Source organism: Mycotypha africana, assembly GCF_025528875.1.
Source record: "Mycotypha africana strain NRRL 2978 chromosome Unknown BDF20scaffold_9, whole genome shotgun sequence".
Classification (NCBI taxonomy): Eukaryota; Fungi; Mucoromycota; class Mucoromycetes; order Mucorales; family Mycotyphaceae; genus Mycotypha; species Mycotypha africana.
Genome location: NW_026515733.1, coordinates 862,444 through 882,734, shown reverse-complemented (window position 1 = coordinate 882,734; position 20,291 = coordinate 862,444). Strand labels below are relative to the sequence as shown.

Genomic DNA, 20,291 nt, shown 5'->3' with positions numbered 1-20,291 from the left:
ATCGGTGGTAGGAATGGTATCACCTCACAAATGATCGATAGTATAGAATGTCATAGTAGAGTACCTATCCTTTAAAGGATATTGATGTTTTGTAGGAGTCCAGCCCTAATGCTTACATCTCTCACACCTTACACAGTGATTTTAGCAAGTAAAGTTGCTAATTTTGAGTTCAAAGACGCACAACTGATATCCATTGATCCAAAAATAAAGTTGCGCTCACGCGTCATAAACTTTGTTTATTTTAAATTGCCGCTCAGTAGTTATCCAATCAAATTTCTTGACAATTTTACTTTTATCTTTCTTTTTTACAGATATTGAAGAAGAGTATGCAATTGAATCAACCATAGTTATCTCACGGACTACTACTTCTAACGTGTCAATGTAGTGATGGTCCATCCAATGTTGAGTGCTACACTCATGAATTTGTAACAGCTGAAAGGCAATATGATCTGATGGAAGAATTCTTCCCCAACCTTCAACAATATTGTACAATAGACTGCCTACAGTACTGGGTTGGCCAAGCCAATCTCTGTGGACCACGCAAAAGAAAGACAACAAATGGTCAAACCAAATACGGTCAATATTTGTCCATCTAACCATCTATCTATTCAAGTAAGTTGCTGTAACTATTTACAAAGTATTTATTTACATGAATAAACGACCAACATATGTTAATTTGATAGAGAATTATAATTAAAATGGAAGCCAATACTAGGTAATGTATTATTTGTGGAGCAGTATACCGTATGAAGCTATTAGAATTTTGGAAGAATAACGAAATATTTCCTATACAGTGCATATAGTCACGATGACAGCTGTGCTTTGTCAATCAACCTTCTTAAGATGAAGGTCGAGCGGGATGAAGGTCTCCTCCCAGAGAAGAAGAATGAAATCCTCAAGTCCTTGGACCAGTTGATGTCTGTTTCGGTGGGTAAGTCATCAATTAATGTTAGGATTAACTGTGAATTATATGGATGTATAGTAACTTTCGTGTTATATTAGAAACTGCCAAATTTGTCGTGGCCAACTTGCACGGTTTGTTTACTAAAACAAATGAAGAAGCGGTTAGTGGTGAGCCAACTGTCTCTCAAGAAACAGATGTCGGTAGCGTTGCTTCAGTAAAGAGACATGCACGACCTGGTAGGCGATCAGTAAAACGCGCAAAGACTGCAAGCCCTTCAATGGTTGCCAAATCTTATATGTCAAGTGGTTCACTCGCAGGTAGTACATACAGTGGTACTGTAGTTGTCCTTCGATTTCATTAGCTATTTAACACGATTCTTCTCTGTTAGCTGTAGCAACTGCCAAACATTCTGTAGCGGCTACAAAGGCTTTAATAATACAGCACTTGGAGCGATTATTGTCTGCTGATGGCTTCAACCCGAGAGCAGTCCAGCTGCATCAGCAACAGCAAGCATTATGTAGCCGCGAAACTTACTTGGCTGTATGCAAATTCAAAGAGCTGCGAAATATGTCTGTTGCAGAGGAAACACGCAAAATGCAGCATAACTGGGCCGCTTACCTTGTTGGCAAGAACATGGAGAGCTACGTCGATGGCTATAAGCAGCGCATTGCTGATAGCAGCAGCTGTAAAAAAAGAGACGCAATTATTCGCAAGGAGGCATACCGCGAATGCTTTGGTAAGCTCAGTAACATACTTTTTCATTGCAATTATTATTCATTGTCTAATAGCCTTTACTACGGAAGGAGGTGAGAGAGTTCTTTGTTGAATCAACAGATTCAATTTCAGCATATTGGGACCGTCTGAAGAACGAGGCTGATTCCATGACTATTGGTTACGCCAGAAAATCTCCGACGAAAGAGACTGATGCTTCTAGAACGCGACTTCTGCAGCTCATGATTGACAAGCTTTATTATCGAATGAAGTGTGAAGAAGTATATGTTAGTCCCTGCTGCTTTGCTGATGAACCAATTCTGGAATGTGATTCCCCTGCATCAGATCACTTGTTTGCAGACATCAAAGGTTGCAATGGAAGCATTACAGATTGACAACGCGCACCCATCACACTCAAAAATGTATACGTCTGGCTATTATAGACTATGCTGGCGATTCAACATCTCCCGATGATATCCAAAATTTCTCGAAAAATACTCCGACATCAGAGAAATTGCCACTGACCATGGTAAATCAGTTGAAATCTTGACAACAACTATTGGAGAGAAACGATGCTGAAAAATTCAAATGTCTCCCTAGTCTTGTTCAACGATCAAAATTGTTTGGCAGTCTTCATCTTTCCATACCCGCATAAGTTTTTAGTCTATGCTTTAACAAAAAGAGGAACGGCGTATGAGATTTTCAGAGCGTAAATGATGAGTATAATTTCTTTTTTTTTTTAAAAAAAAAAAAAAAAACCATAAAAAAAAACAAAAACAATGAAGACAATTATGTATCAGACTTACTGACAAATTAAAAATATAAACAAAGTTCATGACGCGTAAGCACGACTCTATTTCTGGATCAATAGATAACATTGTTGAACGCATAATTTTTTTGCGCGTCATTATACTCAAAATTAGCGACTGAGTCTGGATATAAAGTAATTGAGTAGATCATCCGGAAGATTCAGATCCCGATAAACAAAACAATGAGGATTTCAGTCATTTGAGACTAAATTCCTTTTCATGATTTTTTAAGGCACCTCTATCGCCAACAAACTAGTAGAATGTCAATTTAATCGTAATATGCGATATACAAACTTAAAGGTTAAAGATTTGGTTCTATATATTTTTGAAGTTAGAAGGTCTTTTGCTCTTTTTTTTTGGAGAAAAAGGGAGAGTGACAATGCCAACAAAATCGCCTTCTGATACTGTCTTACTTGATATTCGCACTATCCCATTTGCCATACTAAAGTTTGGCGAGGCCAAATCAGTAACTAACCAAGTTGCAGCTTACATCATATGCATGACTAGTGATATAATTATTTAGAGTACTGCATCTCTATATCTTATGTATTTATTTTGGCTTTCTTATCCTTTTCAGTGTACCAAAGAATAGCGTATAAAACCATAATCTACAGCAGAAGTAATATAAAAGAGATTGAATTAGTCCGAACTGCCCTAAAATCACTGTATTTTGATGGACAAGAAGTCATTGTCGTTGCTTAGGCTGATATAGTTGATAACTGTTATAGGTCGATGACTATGAGCTTAATTATTTCTCTTCCAATGAGTGTCATAGGGAACAGGAATTAAAGTGTTGATACATTGTAACATGAAAGTTGGAGTTGTTGAATATTGGTACGTTTGAATCGAGGTAATAAAAGGCTGAGGCTTACTACTTCGGACATAACAAGACAGTTGCTATAATGCTTAACAACCATATGAATTGATTGCGCATATTTTAGCGTCTTAGGGCCTGTTACTACAAATTCTGAAAGGTAAGACTGTTAGCGCCTTCAAAGCGTTTGAGCAAACTCTTCTGGCTATAAAGTTTTTTATCATGATACACTTAATTAGATACCTATTTGGTCCTCCCAAAGCGCGTAAAAAAGCCCAAAGTTTTATCATTTTCTATTCTCTTCTTCTAGATGCTTGTGTTTTAAAATGGTGCAGCACACATTCACAGCAATAGAAGCAGCTTCTCAAGTTTAACATCTTTGCAACAAAGAATTTAGCCAATTAGTACTACAAGACATATAACTTACTATATGTTTCTTTTGTCTTCTGTCACGAATAAGTTTTGTACTCAAATTGCTCACCTTAGACATTTAAATAACTTTGTTAAAAACCTTGCACTAAATGGAATGAAGAAGAGTTCACTATAAACGTATTTTGTCCTTTTTTTATCTTCTTTCTAGCAAGTCGGTAGAAACGACTCACAATAATAATTTACCTGCTATTTTTTTGGGGGCTTCCTTTTTTAAGTGGAGTTTCGACCATGAGCGAAAAAGGAAAAAGGAACAAACTCTCTTGCTCTTCTCTTTCGCACTCAAAATCTATCCATTCGATTTAAACTTTGCTTGAGGAAGCGTAACTATTTATATATCAGCTTCAAAGAGGTATTTTCGACCAGGTCACTGATACTGAGCAGGAAAAAGTCCAGCATATACGAAAGACAGCACGGGTTCAATAAAATACGTGAACTTGAACGTTGATTAAAGAAGATTAACTATGGAATCTGCAGCAGCTTCTTCACAAAATCTGGAATCTCCTCGATCGTCGCAACACATCAGCGACTCTTCATCTATTACTTCCAGCAATGTATTTGTTATTAATGCGTTGGAAAAAATAGCAGCTGCAAGAGAAGCAAGGCGGAATAAGGCATTGAAAGAAGCCGTGAATATAGCACTCAGTAAGGAGAAGACACAATTTTTTGGGGCAAAAAAAACTGTAAATAAAGGTATAGCAACAAGCCTACTAACTTTTAAACATTTAACAGAAACATTAAGAGATAATGAACCACTACCAGAAGGTCAAACTCGGTAAAGCGAATGTTTGCATATATACCCTTTTGACAGCAGTTTGTTTATTAACCATCTGATGCCTCACTATAGCTCAACTGTCATTTTAGCAGCCCTTCAAGCTGCTATTGAAACTCGCTCTATTAATCTAATGACCATAGCACTTGACTGTCTTGGCAAATTCATCACTTACAATTATGTCGCTGATATGGAAGATGAAGTCGCACAAACGCAAGTAATGGAGAAAGTAGTGAATTGTATTTGCGACTGCTTTATTGGTGAAGACACAGATAAGAAAGTTCAATTACAAATTATCAAGGTAAAATTGATGGCTTCTAGTGTTTAGAAAGATTCTAGAATAATAATGGCATTATTATACAGGCACTTTTAGACGCAGTTTATTCAACGAGTAATCCACTACACTTATCAGCTTTATTGAAGGCAGTGAGGACAACTTACAATATTTTTTTGCTATCACGTAATAATGATAATCAAAATGTTGCGCAAATTACTATGACACAAATGGTCGACCACATCTTTAGACGAGTCAAATTACATCCAAATTCACATGAACAACTTGAAGCAGCCTTATCAAAGGTGGAATACAAAAATGAAGTTGAAGGGATATCAAAAAGCGACGTTGATACGGCAAGTCAAAAAGATAATGAGGGCGAGTCGCAGAATAATAATAAAATGGAGAAAGGCGAAGCATCAGCAGGTTCCGCTGATGAAAAGGTACAAAGAAAGAGTGGTGAGAGCGACAGGAATATGGAGGAAGGAAATGAAAGGGACCGCAATAGTGAAGAACCAAATGAGGAAAAGATGAACGATGTTGGTTCAATGGCAGCAGAACCACTTCCAGTAGAAACTGCAGATTATCAACAGCAGATTATTGTAGAAGCAAATATGGCGCGTACAGAAATGGATCACAAACTGCCAAGCGGTAAAAACAAGGACAACTATCAAGATTTCCTCAATGACACCGCCATCGTCTTTGAAGAAGAGAACAAATCAGTCGAAGGAATTTCAGACAATAAGCAGCCACACAATATTGCTTCAACCAATGATACAACGTAAGCCGTCAAAAGGGGATGGTAAATGTATAACAGGCTGCTGTACACATAAGGACTAAGAATATCGAATATGTATAGTTTTGTTACAGAAGAGTCAGGAGTATCAACAGAAAGTCAGAGTAATCAAACCGGTCCAGCTGAAACAGAAGCTGATCTATACATTAAAGATGCCATTTTGGTTTTCAGAGCACTTTGCAAACTCTCTAAGAAGCCCATTCAATCAGAATGGTAAGGAATGTTGATCAATTGCGCATGAGTCAAGAAGGGAAGTAAATCTAATTGATATTGATAGGGGAAACGACATGAGATCATATTCTATGCGTTCAAAGTTGCTTTCATTACATTTAATCAAAACAATCATTGTAGCTCATATGGATGTGTTCACTTCTGAAGATGTGTTCTTCTCAGTAGCGGTTAGAAACCCCAGTGGACATAAAGCCAATCCTTTTATTTTGGAAGTAAAGCAGTATCTCTGTCCTAGCTTGGGTCGTAACGCATTTTCTGTTGTACCTCAAGTATTTGACATCACTCAGGAGATTTTATGGCGGGTTGTTCAGGACCTTAGAATTTATCTCAAAAACGAAATAGAAATCTTCTTAAAAGAGATTGTCTTACGTATTTTGGAAATGCGCAATGTGTCCAATCAACAGAAGTTCTCTTTATTGAAAGGCGTCTTGCAAATTTGTGAAGATCCCCAGACGCTGGTCGATGTTTATCTGAATTATGATTGTGACCGTGAGGCATTAGACAATATTTACGAAAGTTTAGTGAATGTTCTATCAAAAATAACAACTTCGCATAGTCAGCAAGCCAATGGAAGAGATTACAATAGTCATTCCGATCCCATATCGAATCCTCATACCGGCCCCCACTCAAATTCTGTTGTTATACCACCACCCTTAACTACCGCTACAATTTTGAATACTGATAAGCAGAATGCCCATAATGTTCTACCCGAGTCTGCCATCCGCTTCAAGTCGTTGGAATGTTTGGTTGCTATCTTGCGTTCATTGGTCGCTTGGTATACTAACAATTCCGTCAGTATTACAGCTAATGGTGATAAAAATAATCGCGCTGATGATGATACACCACGTGATAGCGAAGATCATCAACGACCTTCGTCTTCCTCAATGACAGACCTTTCCAATGCATCTTCATCTAGACTTGCTTCGACAAATGCTAATAGCTCCACTATCACTCTTCCTAACAATAACAGTAGTACACGCTTAGACGACCCTGAAGCATTTGAAAACTTGAAACATCGTAAACAGTTATTACAAGAAGGCGTTCGACAATTCAACTTTAAGCCAAAGAAAGGCATCGCTTTTTTGGCCAATAACAATTTTATCAATTTAGAAGACCCCAATAATGTAGCACATTTTCTATTGCACACAGAAGGTTTAAATAAGAAAGTTCTGGGTGAATACTTGGGTGAAGGGTAAGTTTTCCAAGCCATGATTAGTGTCTGTTTTCTGTTAGACCGACTATTTACCTATCATCAATTAGTGATCAAGAAAACATCACGATCATGCATGCTTTTGTTGATGAAATGGACTTCACCAATATGGAGTTCATTGATGCCCTTCGCTTTTTCTTACAATCCTTCCGTTTGCCTGGTGAAGCGCAGAAAATCGATCGCTTCATGCTGAAGTTTGCCGAACGTTATGTTCACGGGAATCCGAATGTATTTGCAAACGCAGGTTCGTATAGTTCAACGTTTTGGTAGCGGCCTATTTTTTTTTTTCTTACTCTTTCGACCACTTTAGAGACTGCGTATGTTCTTTCTTATTCTACTATTATGCTCAATACGGATCAGTACAGTCCCAATGTTAGAAAGAGAATGACATTAGATGAATTTATCAGTAATAACCGTGGTATTGACGATGGCGCAGATATTCCTCGTGAGCTTCTTGAAGGCATCTTCAATGAGATCCAGAATAAGGAAATTAAGATGAATGAAGAAGTGGAAGCCGCACAAGAGGCTGCATTAATTGCTTCGCCTTCTGCTACAGGTGTGTTAGGGATAAGTGGGTTGCAGAACGCATTAGCAAGTGCTGGTCTTACGCGTGATGCTCGTCGCGATGCTTATCAAGCAGCGACAGAAGAAATGGGGTCTAAAACTGAAGCTATGATTCGTAATATGCTTGCAAGTCGACGCCGTGCTGGTGAAAGTGACACTATTACTTTTTATATTGCATCCCATGTCGAACATGTTCGGCCCATGTTTGAAGTCGCTTGGATGGCGTTTTTAGCTGGTATTTCCGGGCCTCTCCAAGAGTCTGATGATCCTACAACCGTCAATCTTTGTCTAGAAGGTTTTAAGAATGCTATCCGTATTATTTGCCTGTTCCACACAGTACAGTCTGAAGATGTTGATCTACAACGGGATGCCTTTGTGACCACTTTAACAAAATTCACTTTCTTATCCAACCTCAACGAAATGAAATCCAAGAACGTGGAAGCCATCAAAACTTTGTTGGAAGTAGCCTCTGTAGATGGCAACTATTTAAAAGGTTCCTGGAAAGAAATTTTATCCACTGTGAGTCAGTTGGAGCGATTCCAGCTTATTACTAGCGGATTAGAGCCTGGTATGACCATCGCTGATGTCAATAATAAGAAAGGAGCGAATGCTTCTGTGAAGATGTCTATGGATATTAATCGTCGTACATCAAATATTGGCAACCGCGGACGCAATTCAAATTCGACAAGGTCTAATACACACCTATCTTTAACCGAAGAAGTTACTTCTGCCAGTTCTTCTCAATCGTTAGTTATTGCCGTTGATCGTCTTTTCACATCAACTGTCAATCTTAATGGGGTAAATTTTCGCATAAGAATGTTTTCAATTTTTATATTGTTGTTATTAAAAGCCACTTTATATCATACTTTTAGGAAGCCATTGTTGATTTCGTTCGTGCACTATGCGAAACTTCCTGGGAAGAAATCGTATCATCCGCACATATGGAGCATCCTCGTATGTACAGCTTACAAAAACTTGTGGAAATATCTTACTACAACATGAACCGTATCCGTATGGAATGGTCAAACATCTGGGCCATTTTGGGGGATTATTACAACAAGGTTGGCTGCCAAGCCAATTTCAATGTTTCCTTCTTTGCTTTGGATTCCTTGCGTCAATTAGCTATGAAGTTCTTGGAGAAGGAAGAATTGCCCCATTTTAAGTTCCAAAAAGATTTCTTAATGCCTTTCCGCGAAGTCCTGGCTAACAATTCTGATGTTGCCATCAAGGATATGGTTTTACGTTGTTTGACTCAAATGATTCAAGCAAGATCCCATCATTTAAAATCTGGCTGGAAGACCATGCTCTCTGTCTTCGCAACCGGTGCCTGTGAATCTTCCGAATCTATTGTCAATATGACTTTTGATATTGTGCGTGGTGTAACCAAGGAACGCTTTGGTGATATCGTTAGCAACGGTACTTTCCCCGATTATATATCCTGTCTTGTGGAACTCTCCAAAAATCAAAAATTCCAGAAAGTCAGTTTACCCGCCCTTGATATGATAAGATCAACAATACCTAGAATGCTGGAAATATCCAGTAAGATGACTTCTTTCGAAATTAATGACATCCATGCCGCTATTGGTACTCCTTCACAAACTCCTAATGATGACTTTTTGGTTAAGTTTTGGTTTGCTGTCCTTTATGGATTGAAAGAAGTGGTGATGCAGAGTGATGATATCGAAGTGCGCAAGCGTGCACTTGTCTACTTATTTGATACCTTGAAGGAATATGGTGCGACCTATACACCGGAGTTTTGGACAACAGTTTCTGGTCAAATTGTTTTCCCTCTATTCGATGATCTTAAGACAGGTTGCGTTGGACGTAAAATGTCAGCAGAGGATCTTAGTGTATGGTTATCAACTACTATGATTGAAGCTCTTCGTAGTGTTGTTGATCTTTATACTTTTTATTTTGAGAAAATGAGAGGAATGATGAGTCAGCTGTTGCAGTTATTCAGCATATGTATAACGCAAGGTAAATTCTGCATCCTTTTTTTTTTTTTTCAAAGTACGAGAAAATGTAGTTTAATATTTACGTTTGCTTTTTATTTTGCAATTAACAGTGGACAACGATACTCTTGCACATATCGGCTGTGAATGTCTCGATCAATATATTGAAGCTAATGTCGAAAAATTCGATATAACATGCTGGGACTTAGTGACAGACACGTTCAACGACCTATTTAAAAAAACAACTGCGAATGGTTTATTTGACGATACCGCTGATTTAGTTGAGAAGGTGCGAGCCTTACAACTAAATGAACCAGGAAGTCAGCCTGAAAACGCGTCATTAAATATAGAAATCAGTGAAGAACGCCAAAGAAACTTCCAACAAGTGATCATCAAGTGTGTGCTGCAATTGATGCTGATCCAAACAGTCAACGACCTTCTATCGAAAGATGCAGTTTATTGCGCCTACCCTGCCACCCATCTCATGACTTTAATGGGATGTCTTGGACATTCTTTTAATTTCGCAAAAAGATTCAACGTTGACAACGATCTTCGTATGGCATTATTCAGATTCGGTAAGATGCACAATAAGTTCACTTGCCGCTATTCCGTTAGGGATTTTACTTAATAACGCTTTAATTTTATCAGGTTTCATGAAGCAACTTCCTAATCTTCTAAAACAAGAAACATCCAGCGGCGGATGCTACGTATCTGTGCTAATGAGAATGTATGCTAACTTGGAAAATATCAGTGACCGCGATGATAAACGAGACGAAATAGAAAGGGTTTTGATACCGTAAGTAGGCAACAGTGTAACGTTCTTGCGCTTTTCTCACATAATTGATTTGCTTATCTATCTTCCTTGCTATAGCCTTTGTAATGAAATATTTAAACTTTATGCGGAACTCGACCCTGAAACAAAACCAAAAAATATTGCAGCATGGACACCGGTTGTCGTTAATATTCTAAACGGCTTAGCACAATTGCAAGATGAAGATTTCTTAAAACATGTCCCACAATTCTATTTACCCTCAGTTGAACTACTTGGCCAAGAAAACTTATTGCCTGAGATTCGTTTAGCATTGAGAACATTGCTACTTCGAGTAGGAAAATCATACCATGTCACAGCATAAACTCATAACAATAACAGCCATTGTATAGAAAATAGTACGTATAAAGTAGCATGATTATCAAAGGCATAATAGAGTTTAAGGTCTACTTTTTGACTAACTAGCAATATAAATCTGAGTATACATATCACTTTCATTCTTATGAATCCTTTAATTACGTTATAATGAGTATCGAACAATTAAAATTTATTGTACAGTTCTATATTCAGCAGAAGACTAGTCTAAATCTACATGCTTTAAGGTCAGAATATTTGTGATTTCCCGTCTATCTTCGAGCCAATTCTTAAAACTGCAGACATTCGAAACACGATCGTTGCAGATGGCTTCTTGTTCCTCAATGTTTTGTTTGTTCTGATCATTATCGTTCATATGCTTCGTTGCGGAAAGCTCTTCCAACAGATAATTGGCAAAAACAATCAAGTAAAAATACCGAATCAAATAGTTCAACGCGACTTCTCGAATGCTTTTGTATTGCTTAGAGTTATGATCTTCAATTGTGTTCAAGTGCAGCTTATAGTCATAAATGGCTCGACGAAGGTTTTGCATATGATCACAAATATTGATGGCTTTATCAGCGAGTCGCTTAGCGAGCTTTCCATATGTCAGTATACTGACTAACTGTAGAATAATCTTGAATTCACCATCATGATAGCTCCTTTCTACAAAATCTTCGGTCTCGCTATTAAAAACACCATCAAAGAGTGATGTTCGACTTGCTACAGGTGACTGAACTGAAATAATACCGTCGTTGTCAATTATGAGATGTTCATTGTTCATGATCATCGCCATCAAACATGCAGTAACCATGCCAGTTGTTGTACGCCCACGGCTATATAAGGAGTAAAATTATTAAACTGTTAACGAAAGGCTGGAATCATAATAGTTATCTTACCCCATTTGACAGTTATATATCACATCGACGCCTTTATTAGCAATTCTTGTCCTACAGATAAGCTCATCAAATACATCTGGAATGGGTGCCTGTTCATCCGTGCTGCAGGAAAGAGACAGTCAGTACAAAGTCAATGACATGATAAGCATTTACAAAACCTACATTGGTATTCTCAAATAGTCAACCTGATAGCCTTCGTTCTTAATTGATTGAAATACTTCTTTTGGGGTTTCAATCTCATCTATACTAATAGTTTCCCACAGGCCCTATTATTTAAGGCATACGTAAACATCGCGTACCTATTAAATAGCCTGTACCAATTGTCACTTACCATTAATTCATACTCGCCTTTTTCGTTTGGTTTTTCATCATGCAACAAAAGCTTTTCATTGTATTTTCTACATTCATTTATAGCATCCAACTTCATACGATCTTCCACAGATTCTACACGATCTGTGGTGATACCCGTAGACTCTAAATTTTTATAGGGTTCTTGGAACAACCGAAGGACATATGGTAGTCCGTTAACATATAGCACAGGTTCTTCACGCAAGCAAGTCCATAGAACGCGCCTTTTACCACCAGGACCAGCTTGCATGGATTTTAAAACTGATTTAATTGCATTCTTGGACGGCATGCCGCAACCACAAATAAATGGAGGAGACAAGTCGGCGTCATCAGGCCGCTCTAAATCTGCAGCCAAGCCGCCTTCATCCGCAGCTTTAAGTGGAAATTTGACCGATCTCTTCACCTCTTTCACAGGTATCCGTCTGAAGTTGTAAGCCCCTTCGATCTTTTCTTTAAGATTTATCCTTTGGCAACCCGGAAAGGCATCCTGCTTCAATATAGTTTGCTGGCTTAACACTTGACCATGGCGTGACGCAACGACATCCATAATTTCACTTGATAATGCAACACCTTCAGAAATAGATTTCTCTACAGGTACTATCAGTCGTTCGTCGCGGTTATTAAATTCTAACAGCAATGTTCCTATTTCAGAATGTCTATTCATCCACGATTGGAAGGTTTCTGTGGAATCGAGTGACTCTGGAGAAGTGGATTGAAGGTATCCTTCAAAACAAATGAGGACAAAATACCGCTGCAAAGCTGAGATAGCACGCTTGATATGTATTTGTCTTTTGTTTTCATCAGTTTCTTCCTCTTCAGCTTTGACGTGTTCTGATTCAATAATCTCACGTAAATTGAGAAAAGCACCACATTTGTCAATAGCATTATCTACTGCGCTTTTCACTTCTAACCCATTTTTAATAACACGTAGAAGACTGTTTATAATTTGGTAGTTCAAATATTGACATTTGCCACGGTGCTCATTATGCTGAGTTGTCCTATCCTGCTTAATCCATTTAGTAACGAGGGTCGCAATAATTGTCCCTAATGTTGATCGTCCTAATCCAATTTGACAGTTGCTACGAAAAATTTTGTAAGTTATGACTTCACAAGGAAACATCATACAATTTGTTTTTGATTCTTACACAACCAATGCTGTTTTGGATAAATCAGTGGTGGTTATTAGGTTACGTATTTCATCGAAATCACACCAGTCAGGTGCCTTTTCTGCTGTAATAGGGACACGTCGATAGTCTAGTATGTCAGTGAGATATTTTCCTCTATCAGAAAGGTCATCTCTCTTGTTATCCTCATTGCTGCTTTCACTTTGCAACTCTTCGGTAATTCCCGCCGCAGCCATCATCATAACCTCGCGTACAGTCATGACATCGTTCACATTCACTTCTTCCCAAGCAGCAAGGACGTTACCCTCTTCGTCCTCACCATGTAACAAAATACGGCCCTCATGGTACGTAATTTCGCGGATCACATCTTGTTTCAAACGTTCTTCTAGTTGCTCTAGCCGAGCCCCAGTGATGCCTTTATATACTCTTATATTACGTAGAGTGAAGTATCTATCGCGAAGCACATAAGGAATGCCATTGATGTAAATGATAGGCTCTTCGCGCAAATTGATCCAAAGAATTTTGTCGTTCTTGGGCTGATCATGAAGTAAGCGACGCAGTACACTTCGTAATCCATCTACGGTAGGCTGAGCAATACCATAAATGTGAGTATGCTTGATGCGTCGGAAATTAGAGCCGCCTTCTACCAAGAAAATGTGGTGACGCTGGCGCCGTTTATTGACAGCTTCATTGCAATCATCTTCTTCGGTGCTGACGCCTCCCGGTGTTGGTAACTTTTGCAGTTGATTATGTTCTTCAGCATCGAACTGATCGTTGGCATGGTTCCAGAAATCAACTTTTAGGATGGTTTGAGAAGTAAGTACAACACCTGTCCGTGACTAAATTTCGAAAATCAATAAATTGGAGACCTATAAATGTTGACTACGATCATATTGTATTTTCTTACTTTTAAGATGAATTCTTCCACTTCGGAAGCTACAGAGCCGAGCTGACCACCTGCGCCTGTCATTTCAAACATACCAGGGCTTGAGCCTAATCTGTTTCGACCAAAGCGACCATTGACTAAAATATTATGACTATTGTTTGAGATCCTCAATCGGTGCAAATCCTCTACAGGCCGTAATAGATACAGCTTGGAGCCTTTTCGACGAATTGTCTGCAGCATAGTCCATATTTCTGATCTCGATCGTAGCCACTCAGAAAATTTGACTCCAAAGTCCGTATCAGATGATTCATTAATATAGGCTGTGAAGCATAATAAAGAGAAGTAACGATGAAGACCAGCAACGGCTTTAGATATGAAATTATCTGTAGAAGCATAATCTGATGACTTTTGATGCTGTGTCGTCTGCTTAATTCTGTTCATAAGGATATCCTCGCGTAAGTTGACGACAGCATCCGCTTTTTTTTTTAAAAAAAAAAAAAAAAATTTAAAGGATAGATATAAATGCAAATCTAGTTGCTTTCACAAACATGTTAAAGCTCTATTTTCCTACTTACATTGGTCTATAATATTATCCATCAATCTTTTGCTGAAATTACCGCTGTCAAGAACCGCTGTTAAGGAAGTAATAACGTTGTAATTGCCCATTATGGCCTCCTTTAGCCTTTCAATCAAATTACCACGTTCTAGAGCCCATTCGACAGCAGATTTAGAGGACATCTTCGAATCGAGCCCTGTAAAAGCACGAAGAAGCGTGAGTTAATTTAAAGCTCACAATGTATACTGACCTTTGTTACAAATATACCTTGCTCTAATATATAAACTAGTCTTAATAATGCATGATTTTTCTGTTCCATAGAGTCTACTTCTTCCCAATCCTTCAATAAGCCGTTTGCTATATTCTCGACCAACCGAGTGTTTTGATTATTCTGCGGCAATTCTGAATATACCCACCCTGGCAATGGGAAAGGATCTGGAGCATTCATCTCAAGTAGTTGGGCGCGTCTGATAACTTGTGCGATCACAATACCAACCGTAGCTATCTCAACAAAAGTTTAGACACCTGTCAACTATAACAAACAGTAATACCTCTCTACATATTCACATACTTCTAATAACACCCATGCCACAGTTAAAGATAAGCGGATCTGTTGGCTTTAAGGTCTTTATGACTCTCACATATTCATCAAAGTAGTTATCTTCAGGAGCTTGCTCAGGAGAAATTGGAATTCGAAAGTATTTCAACCTATAATTCTTGTTAGAAAATTCCTCGAACACTACAATTATCAACTAGTGAATTACTGTCTTTCTTTTGCAGGAATTGATAAATGATCTCTATAATTTTTCTTACATTCCCTTGGGGTTTGTATCTGATCAGCTGCAATAAAGCAAGGTACGATAGTACCATCGGCTATTTTAGATTTTTCAAAGAAGAAATCAGATTAGTCATAAGCATCGTACATTTTCACTTGGCGAGGAGGTACTGCTAGTCTTACTGAGTTCTTGGTGGACCAAAATAAGCCCATTCAAAGATTTTGCTTCGCTTAATACGTCGGCTTTTAACCGTTCTTCAAGCTTCTCCAATCTGTTGCCATTTATGCCCAAAAATGACACCATGTTGTGTAACGGATTTGCATAATCACGTAGAACATACGGATTTCCATTTAAATAGACTATTTTAAAAAGGTGGTTTTGATCAAAACAATTGTCATCATTGGTATTACATCAATGTTGAGGTTACTCACTTAACGGTTCTTCTCTGGTTAAGAACCTTTAATAAAAGTTTTGTAGATTTAATGGATGTACTTTTAGTTCGTAAAGAAGAAAAAGAATGGAAATTGTATTCATACCAAGTACAAGAATTCTTCAAAGTACTGCAAGGGTGACAATTAAGCAATGTCAGAACGGTAGACAGTCCATTAGCCTATCGATTGAGTGGTGTCAGCAGTAACTCAAAAGAACATATGATGGGTGGCTTGCCTTACAGTTGGTTGTGCGACACCGTATACATTCAAAGCTGCGACACGAAAGTTTGGTGCACCTTGAAGATGAAAATCTAGCTTGGTATTTACACCTGTTATATTTTCAAAAAGCCGCCTTTAAGTTAGATATTGTTTTCGTAACCTCGTTGTGCCAAATGTATTAGTATGATTGCCTTTCTCAAAATGATCCATTTTCAAAATCGTATTACGAGATAGGACACTGCCATGACGTGTACGCACGAGATTTTTTACAATATCTAAAAGATGGTGAGGATCCTGTGACTCCATGACTTGTGCCAGTGAAGTTGGAGATACACGTCCATCCTCTTCAGGATTTATTGGTGTACCAGGTCGTGTAGGTGATAAACGGGGAGAGTTCATTGCTGATCTAGGTAACGAAGAAGATGCTGTTCGAATTTCTTCGCTGTAATGATTTAAAAAAAAGGTTTAATTGAAGCGACAATAAAAGCGATCATCCCCATAGATTATTACTAACATTCGAGGAGGTACAAATTTATTAGGTTTTCGACTGGAGTCGTTTACTGACGATGTCAAATTCTCGAAATGGAATGAGTTGGGTTCAGTGACATGACCAAGTTCAGGTGTGAAAACAGACGATTGTTCCAATTCTGTTGGATTTCTATTAGAATCTTTGTTAAAGCCCTTCTGTGAGTGAGGATATCCAGACATGTTATGGAAAGAGCAAAGTAATCGTTTCGATTGACACCACAATGCATTAAAGAGCTGTCATGTCAAAATTAGTACTCAGACACCCTTTCGTTCTGGCCAAATTTGGTAACAACCCTTTCCTTACGTAATGCTGATTATATACCCTTACGTTTGCCTAATTCCCCCAGTTCAACCAAGCTGCTACCTTCGCGCACAGTATCAATATCAACGTTGCTTACAGTTAGCATTATCCTTTTTTTTTTCTTTGGTATATCGAAGTGTAAAAAGTAAAAAAGTCACTCTAGCTTTTTTTCTTTTTTGTTTTATCTTGTTTCCTTACGGTTTTGCGTTAGTTGTTACCTTAGTTGTTAGAAGAATACCAACTTTTAATGCAAACATTAAGGAAACCGAAAAACTACACATCTATTGCGTTACAGAGAGGAAACCATATAATTGTGGTCTGAATCTGATGAATTTATGTATGATAACAACATCTATCTACCTCAGTAGTAACATTAATTATAGGGACGAAAGAAGTGCTTACCGTCGGTGTATTCAACAATCTTATAAATAGAGTTCATTCAATTCAGTTCCTCTGCAATTACAGCTAGTATTTTGGGACAAAAGAGCAGAATTTTCAAATGCTCAGGCTTGAAAATGTTAAGATGTTAAATCATTTGCAAACTTTTTCAGTAATATTCTTCATAACCTACAATAGTACCTACCCGAGCATTGTGGAACTCTGCACAAGGCATAATTGTTTATTAAGAGTGATTTGGTTACCAGCTTTGGTATTATAAATATTCAAGGTATAAACCATAGGGTTAAAAGATCAAATGAGCATTCAGTACACATTGTGCTGGTGCTGCAGTGATACCATTGTACTAAATATCAAGATTATATAAACTAATTTCCATTGCTTCCAGCCAACCATTTAAATCGCCTAGAGCTCCCCAGATGGCGTCGTAAAATTGTTGTTGTGTGCTTATACTATCCAAATCAAGTGGTGCAATGATGGGTATTAGCTCAGGTTCGCAATCTGTCCCTTGTTGCTGCTGTAGTTCTAACTTTTGTTTGCATAGTTCGGCTTCAGTTGGATGGATACATTCAGGTATATCCTAGCCAATGGAAATAGGAGCATCAGTGAGTCAATTTTAAAGACGATTTCAATAAGCATGCTCACAATCTTACCCTCTCTATAGGAGTCGTTGAAGTGCTTCTTGTTATTGGTGTCATTTTCAACGGTGAATCCAACGAAATAATTTGTCCTTTTTCTCCTGAACGATTGTTTTCGGCGGTAGTAGTTTGTCTTAATGTCGTAGCAGAGCGTACCCTTCTTGCTAGAGGGGATGAAGAGGAAGCGTGTATAAAGCCAGTCTTAGATGAAAAGTTTTTAGACATTAAGGATACTGGTTGGTCTGATTCAGACTGATATAATGCTGGTATTACTGGAGTGCACCCTAGTTCTTGCTGATTCTGTTGCTGCTGACTTGATCCAGGTCTTTGATCTGAATGAGAGCGGGCACGGATCATGGGCTTTCCTGTTCTTATTTTCTCAGAAGATAAACCTGTAGACTGCATGGATGGTGCTAATTTTGGTACAGTTATTTTCAACATGGCAGTTGGCTCGTCAATGGTTGTCGACATAGAAATGTCAGCCGTAGTCAATCGTACTTTCCTATCGTCAACCGCAGAATTTCCTTTAAGTGGCTTATGTTCTCTCGTTGGAGCTGCCTGTACGGATTTCTTATTATTCTTAAAAGATACATCATCCAAAACCCCATACATATAATGACTATGGAATGCCTGTTGCGCCAAATCAATGGATGACTTATTGTTTCGATTGACATTTTCATCGTTATTTTGTAACTGATGCTCATTTAAAGATAGCACCGAAACATTCTTTGCTATACTGAGAGTGTTGAGATCGTTTGATATTTTGTTAGTATCTGTTTCTGCTGTCATAAACATGCGCACAAGTGGTAGTGTTTCAGGATTACGCGTATATACGCTTGATGGTGGTGTTTTTATATTTGTCGTATTGTCATCCTTTTCAGTACCGGCCTTGATTGGTAAAGGCGCCTTCAACGTAGCTGTGTTACTGTCATATTTAATGGTCTACACGCAATATTAGTACTAAATCAGTGTGCATTAACTGAAATCAAACGCTAATAGCAACTATCAAACTTACATCAAACTCCCACTCCTCATCATCGTCTGTTCCATACTCATCAGCTGCTTCAGCATCACTAAATTGAAAGTTATCAGACACAATTTATTTCGTCGCTCAAGGTTCATCCATCATTTTTACCTGTCGCTGATATCGTTTGAGATAATACTGAATCTTTTTGATGCTCCATTGGTTTGCTTCCATCTTTCGTACTTCGCTATTAACTCCTTCAACGCTGATCGAGGCACTTTAATTATATTCCTGATGAATTTTGACTTCAATAGCTCATCAGCATTTAAACGCTAGCAAATCTTAAAATCAGAATTTCCAGTCAAAAAACGTAAGGTGAGAAGAACAATTCAAACAAGGTACCTCGCTGGGATGTTCTGACAAGCATGATTCGACAAATTCACGAATCGGCTGAGAAAAAGTATCAGGTAGTCTTGGTGGAGCAGTTTTGGGGATGATTGATACTGCACGCATCGGCTCTACGTTTGATAGAGGTGGATTCCCCATAGCCATTTCGTATATTGTTATACCTAGCGACCAAATATCAGCCTTTTCTTGTTATTTTTGCAAATTAATTAACTGGACTAGTCTCGCTCACATGGAAGATTTCAACACTTACTTTAAAGTCATATGAGGAGCCTTCTCTGATCACTTCTGGTGCCATCCAGTATCTGATGCAGGGGAGTTATAAATTAGTATGTTTGTTACGAAGAAAGCATCATCATGTGTAAAAAAAAGTGCATATTTACGGTGTACCAACGAATGTGCTTCTTCGGAATGAATTAGAAGCAGCAACTCCAAAATCACACAGTTGTACATTTCCTTCCGCCGTTAGTAATATATTAGCGGCTATAATAGGCTGAATTGTTAGTATACGCTTATGCTCGTATTTAAATCTGCAAAGTTTTACCTTTAATATCTCTATGAATAATTTGATTCCTATGCAAGTAAGACAACGCTAGAAGAACTTCTCGAGTGATAACGGCGATGTATCTTTCTTCAATATTTCCTGCTTTCATCTAATAAGAAAAAATAATGTTAAATAGAGACGCACTTACAATATAAGTGAATGTTACTTACAATAGTTCGAACACTCCCTCCAGCTGCATAATCCATAATAATCCATAATTTCGTATCGTTCAGGAAACTTCCGTAATAAGGTGTGATGTTTTGCGACTTAGCATGTGTTAATTGCGATAATAAACTGATTTCTCGCTGAATGTCATCGACATCATCATCTTCTGTATCCAGATTCAAAACTTTTATAGCAATAATTTTATTCGATCTTGTATCGATTCTAATAACGGAGGAATGAACAAAAGCATTTATACGTGCATTACTTCCTTAAAATAATCTGTCGTGCCTGGCTCAACTTCTAATTACCCTTTATATACAGATCCATAAGCGCCTTTTCCTACTTTCTTGAGCTTTTTGTAAATTTTGGAAGCAGGTACACCACCTGCTGCTTGAAGCTTTGAAGCCATCGAAAAGCAGAGTGTCTAGCAGGGAAGAGAGGACAAGCTTTGGCAGCGATAAAGATAAAGATCGGTATGCGAAAATCTCCGCCATTTCTGGTTTGGGTTTATGCAAAATTGCA

General features: G+C 38.1%; 6 protein-coding genes across 6 annotated transcripts; 3 read left to right on the top strand and 3 right to left on the bottom strand.

Annotated features, from left to right (window-relative positions):
• Positions 1-315: 315 nt before the first annotated feature.
• Positions 316-1,815, top strand: BDF20DRAFT_698500 (uncharacterized protein). Its single transcript, XM_053076063.1, has 6 exons — positions 316-612; positions 684-715; positions 795-931; positions 1,003-1,221; positions 1,293-1,640; positions 1,693-1,815. The coding sequence occupies exons 1-6, from the start codon at positions 559-561 to the stop codon at positions 1,728-1,730; spliced, it is 828 nt and encodes a 275-aa protein (XP_052933547.1). The 5' UTR covers positions 316-558; the 3' UTR covers positions 1,731-1,815.
• Positions 1,707-2,368, top strand: BDF20DRAFT_886434 (uncharacterized protein). The gene is made up of 2 exons (XM_053081981.1): positions 1,707-2,144; positions 2,216-2,368. The coding sequence occupies exon 1, from the start codon at positions 1,786-1,788 to the stop codon at positions 2,008-2,010; it is 225 nt and encodes a 74-aa protein (XP_052933546.1). The 5' UTR covers positions 1,707-1,785; the 3' UTR covers positions 2,011-2,144; positions 2,216-2,368.
• Positions 2,369-3,853: 1,485 nt separating this feature from the next.
• On the top strand, positions 3,854-10,599 carry BDF20DRAFT_948087 (uncharacterized protein; the record flags this gene model as incomplete). Its single annotated transcript, XM_053084859.1, has 12 exons — positions 3,854-4,312; positions 4,400-4,442; positions 4,515-4,740; positions 4,803-5,494; positions 5,555-5,722; positions 5,787-6,932; positions 7,001-7,194; positions 7,261-8,312; positions 8,387-9,491; positions 9,580-10,041; positions 10,115-10,262; positions 10,338-10,599. The coding sequence occupies exons 1-12, from the start codon at positions 4,132-4,134 to the stop codon at positions 10,597-10,599; spliced, it is 5,679 nt and encodes a 1,892-aa protein (XP_052933545.1). The 5' UTR covers positions 3,854-4,131.
• A 187-nt stretch (positions 10,600-10,786) lies between these two features.
• Positions 10,787-16,641, bottom strand: BDF20DRAFT_886428 (inositol hexakisphosphate-domain-containing protein). The gene is made up of 16 exons (XM_053081980.1): positions 16,343-16,641; positions 16,020-16,270; positions 15,850-15,938; positions 15,715-15,788; positions 15,610-15,635; positions 15,361-15,537; positions 15,216-15,275; positions 14,974-15,141; positions 14,670-14,903; positions 14,422-14,598; positions 13,868-14,322; positions 12,982-13,799; positions 11,820-12,915; positions 11,651-11,754; positions 11,489-11,590; positions 10,787-11,425 (listed from the first exon to the last, which is right to left on the bottom strand). The coding sequence occupies exons 1-16, from the start codon at positions 16,534-16,536 to the stop codon at positions 10,813-10,815; spliced, it is 4,638 nt and encodes a 1,545-aa protein (XP_052933544.1). The 5' UTR covers positions 16,537-16,641; the 3' UTR covers positions 10,787-10,812.
• Positions 16,642-17,357: 716 nt separating this feature from the next.
• On the bottom strand, positions 17,358-18,570 carry BDF20DRAFT_698251 (uncharacterized protein). The gene is made up of 3 exons (XM_053076062.1): positions 18,516-18,570; positions 17,707-18,427; positions 17,358-17,633 (listed from the first exon to the last, which is right to left on the bottom strand). Exons 2-3 carry the CDS (start codon positions 18,301-18,303, stop codon positions 17,400-17,402), a joined length of 831 nt encoding a protein of 276 aa, XP_052933543.1. The 5' UTR covers positions 18,304-18,427; positions 18,516-18,570; the 3' UTR covers positions 17,358-17,399.
• A 252-nt stretch (positions 18,571-18,822) lies between these two features.
• Positions 18,823-20,178, bottom strand: BDF20DRAFT_825063 (Pkinase-domain-containing protein; the record flags this gene model as incomplete). The annotated part of the gene is made up of 7 exons (XM_053077945.1): positions 18,823-18,987; positions 19,058-19,243; positions 19,314-19,365; positions 19,444-19,543; positions 19,605-19,713; positions 19,775-19,991; positions 20,078-20,178. The coding sequence occupies 7 exons, from the start codon at positions 20,176-20,178 to the stop codon at positions 18,823-18,825; spliced, it is 930 nt and encodes a 309-aa protein (XP_052933542.1).
• Between the last annotated feature and the right edge of the window lie 113 nt (positions 20,179-20,291).

Bases quoted from the DNA above. Each gene is read 5' to 3' on its own strand.
- BDF20DRAFT_698500 (XM_053076063.1), top strand. From the start codon at position 559: ATGGTCAAACCAAATACGGTCAATATTTGTCCATCTAACCATCTATCT. The intron at 613-683 runs GTAAGTTGCTGT...TTAATTTGATAG, and splicing joins CTAACCATCTATCTATTCAA to AGAATTATAATTAAAATGGA. The intron at 932-1,002 runs GTAAGTCATCAA...GTGTTATATTAG, and splicing joins GTTGATGTCTGTTTCGGTGG to AAACTGCCAAATTTGTCGTG.
- BDF20DRAFT_886434 (XM_053081981.1), top strand. From the start codon at position 1,786: ATGACTATTGGTTACGCCAGAAAATCTCCGACGAAAGAGACTGATGCT.
- BDF20DRAFT_886428 (XM_053081980.1), bottom strand. From the start codon at position 16,536: ATGTCTGGATATCCTCACTCACAGAAGGGCTTTAACAAAGATTCTAAT. The intron at 14,599-14,669 runs GTATATTTGTAA...GTGCTTTTACAG, and splicing joins AGTTTATATATTAGAGCAAG to GGCTCGATTCGAAGATGTCC. The intron at 11,426-11,488 runs GTAAGATAACTA...CTCCTTATATAG, and splicing joins ATATATAACTGTCAAATGGG to CCGTGGGCGTACAACAACTG.
- BDF20DRAFT_698251 (XM_053076062.1), bottom strand. From the start codon at position 18,303: ATGTATGGGGTTTTGGATGATGTATCTTTTAAGAATAATAAGAAATCC. The intron at 17,634-17,706 runs GTAAGATTGTGA...TCCATTGGCTAG, and splicing joins CAACGACTCCTATAGAGAGG to GATATACCTGAATGTATCCA.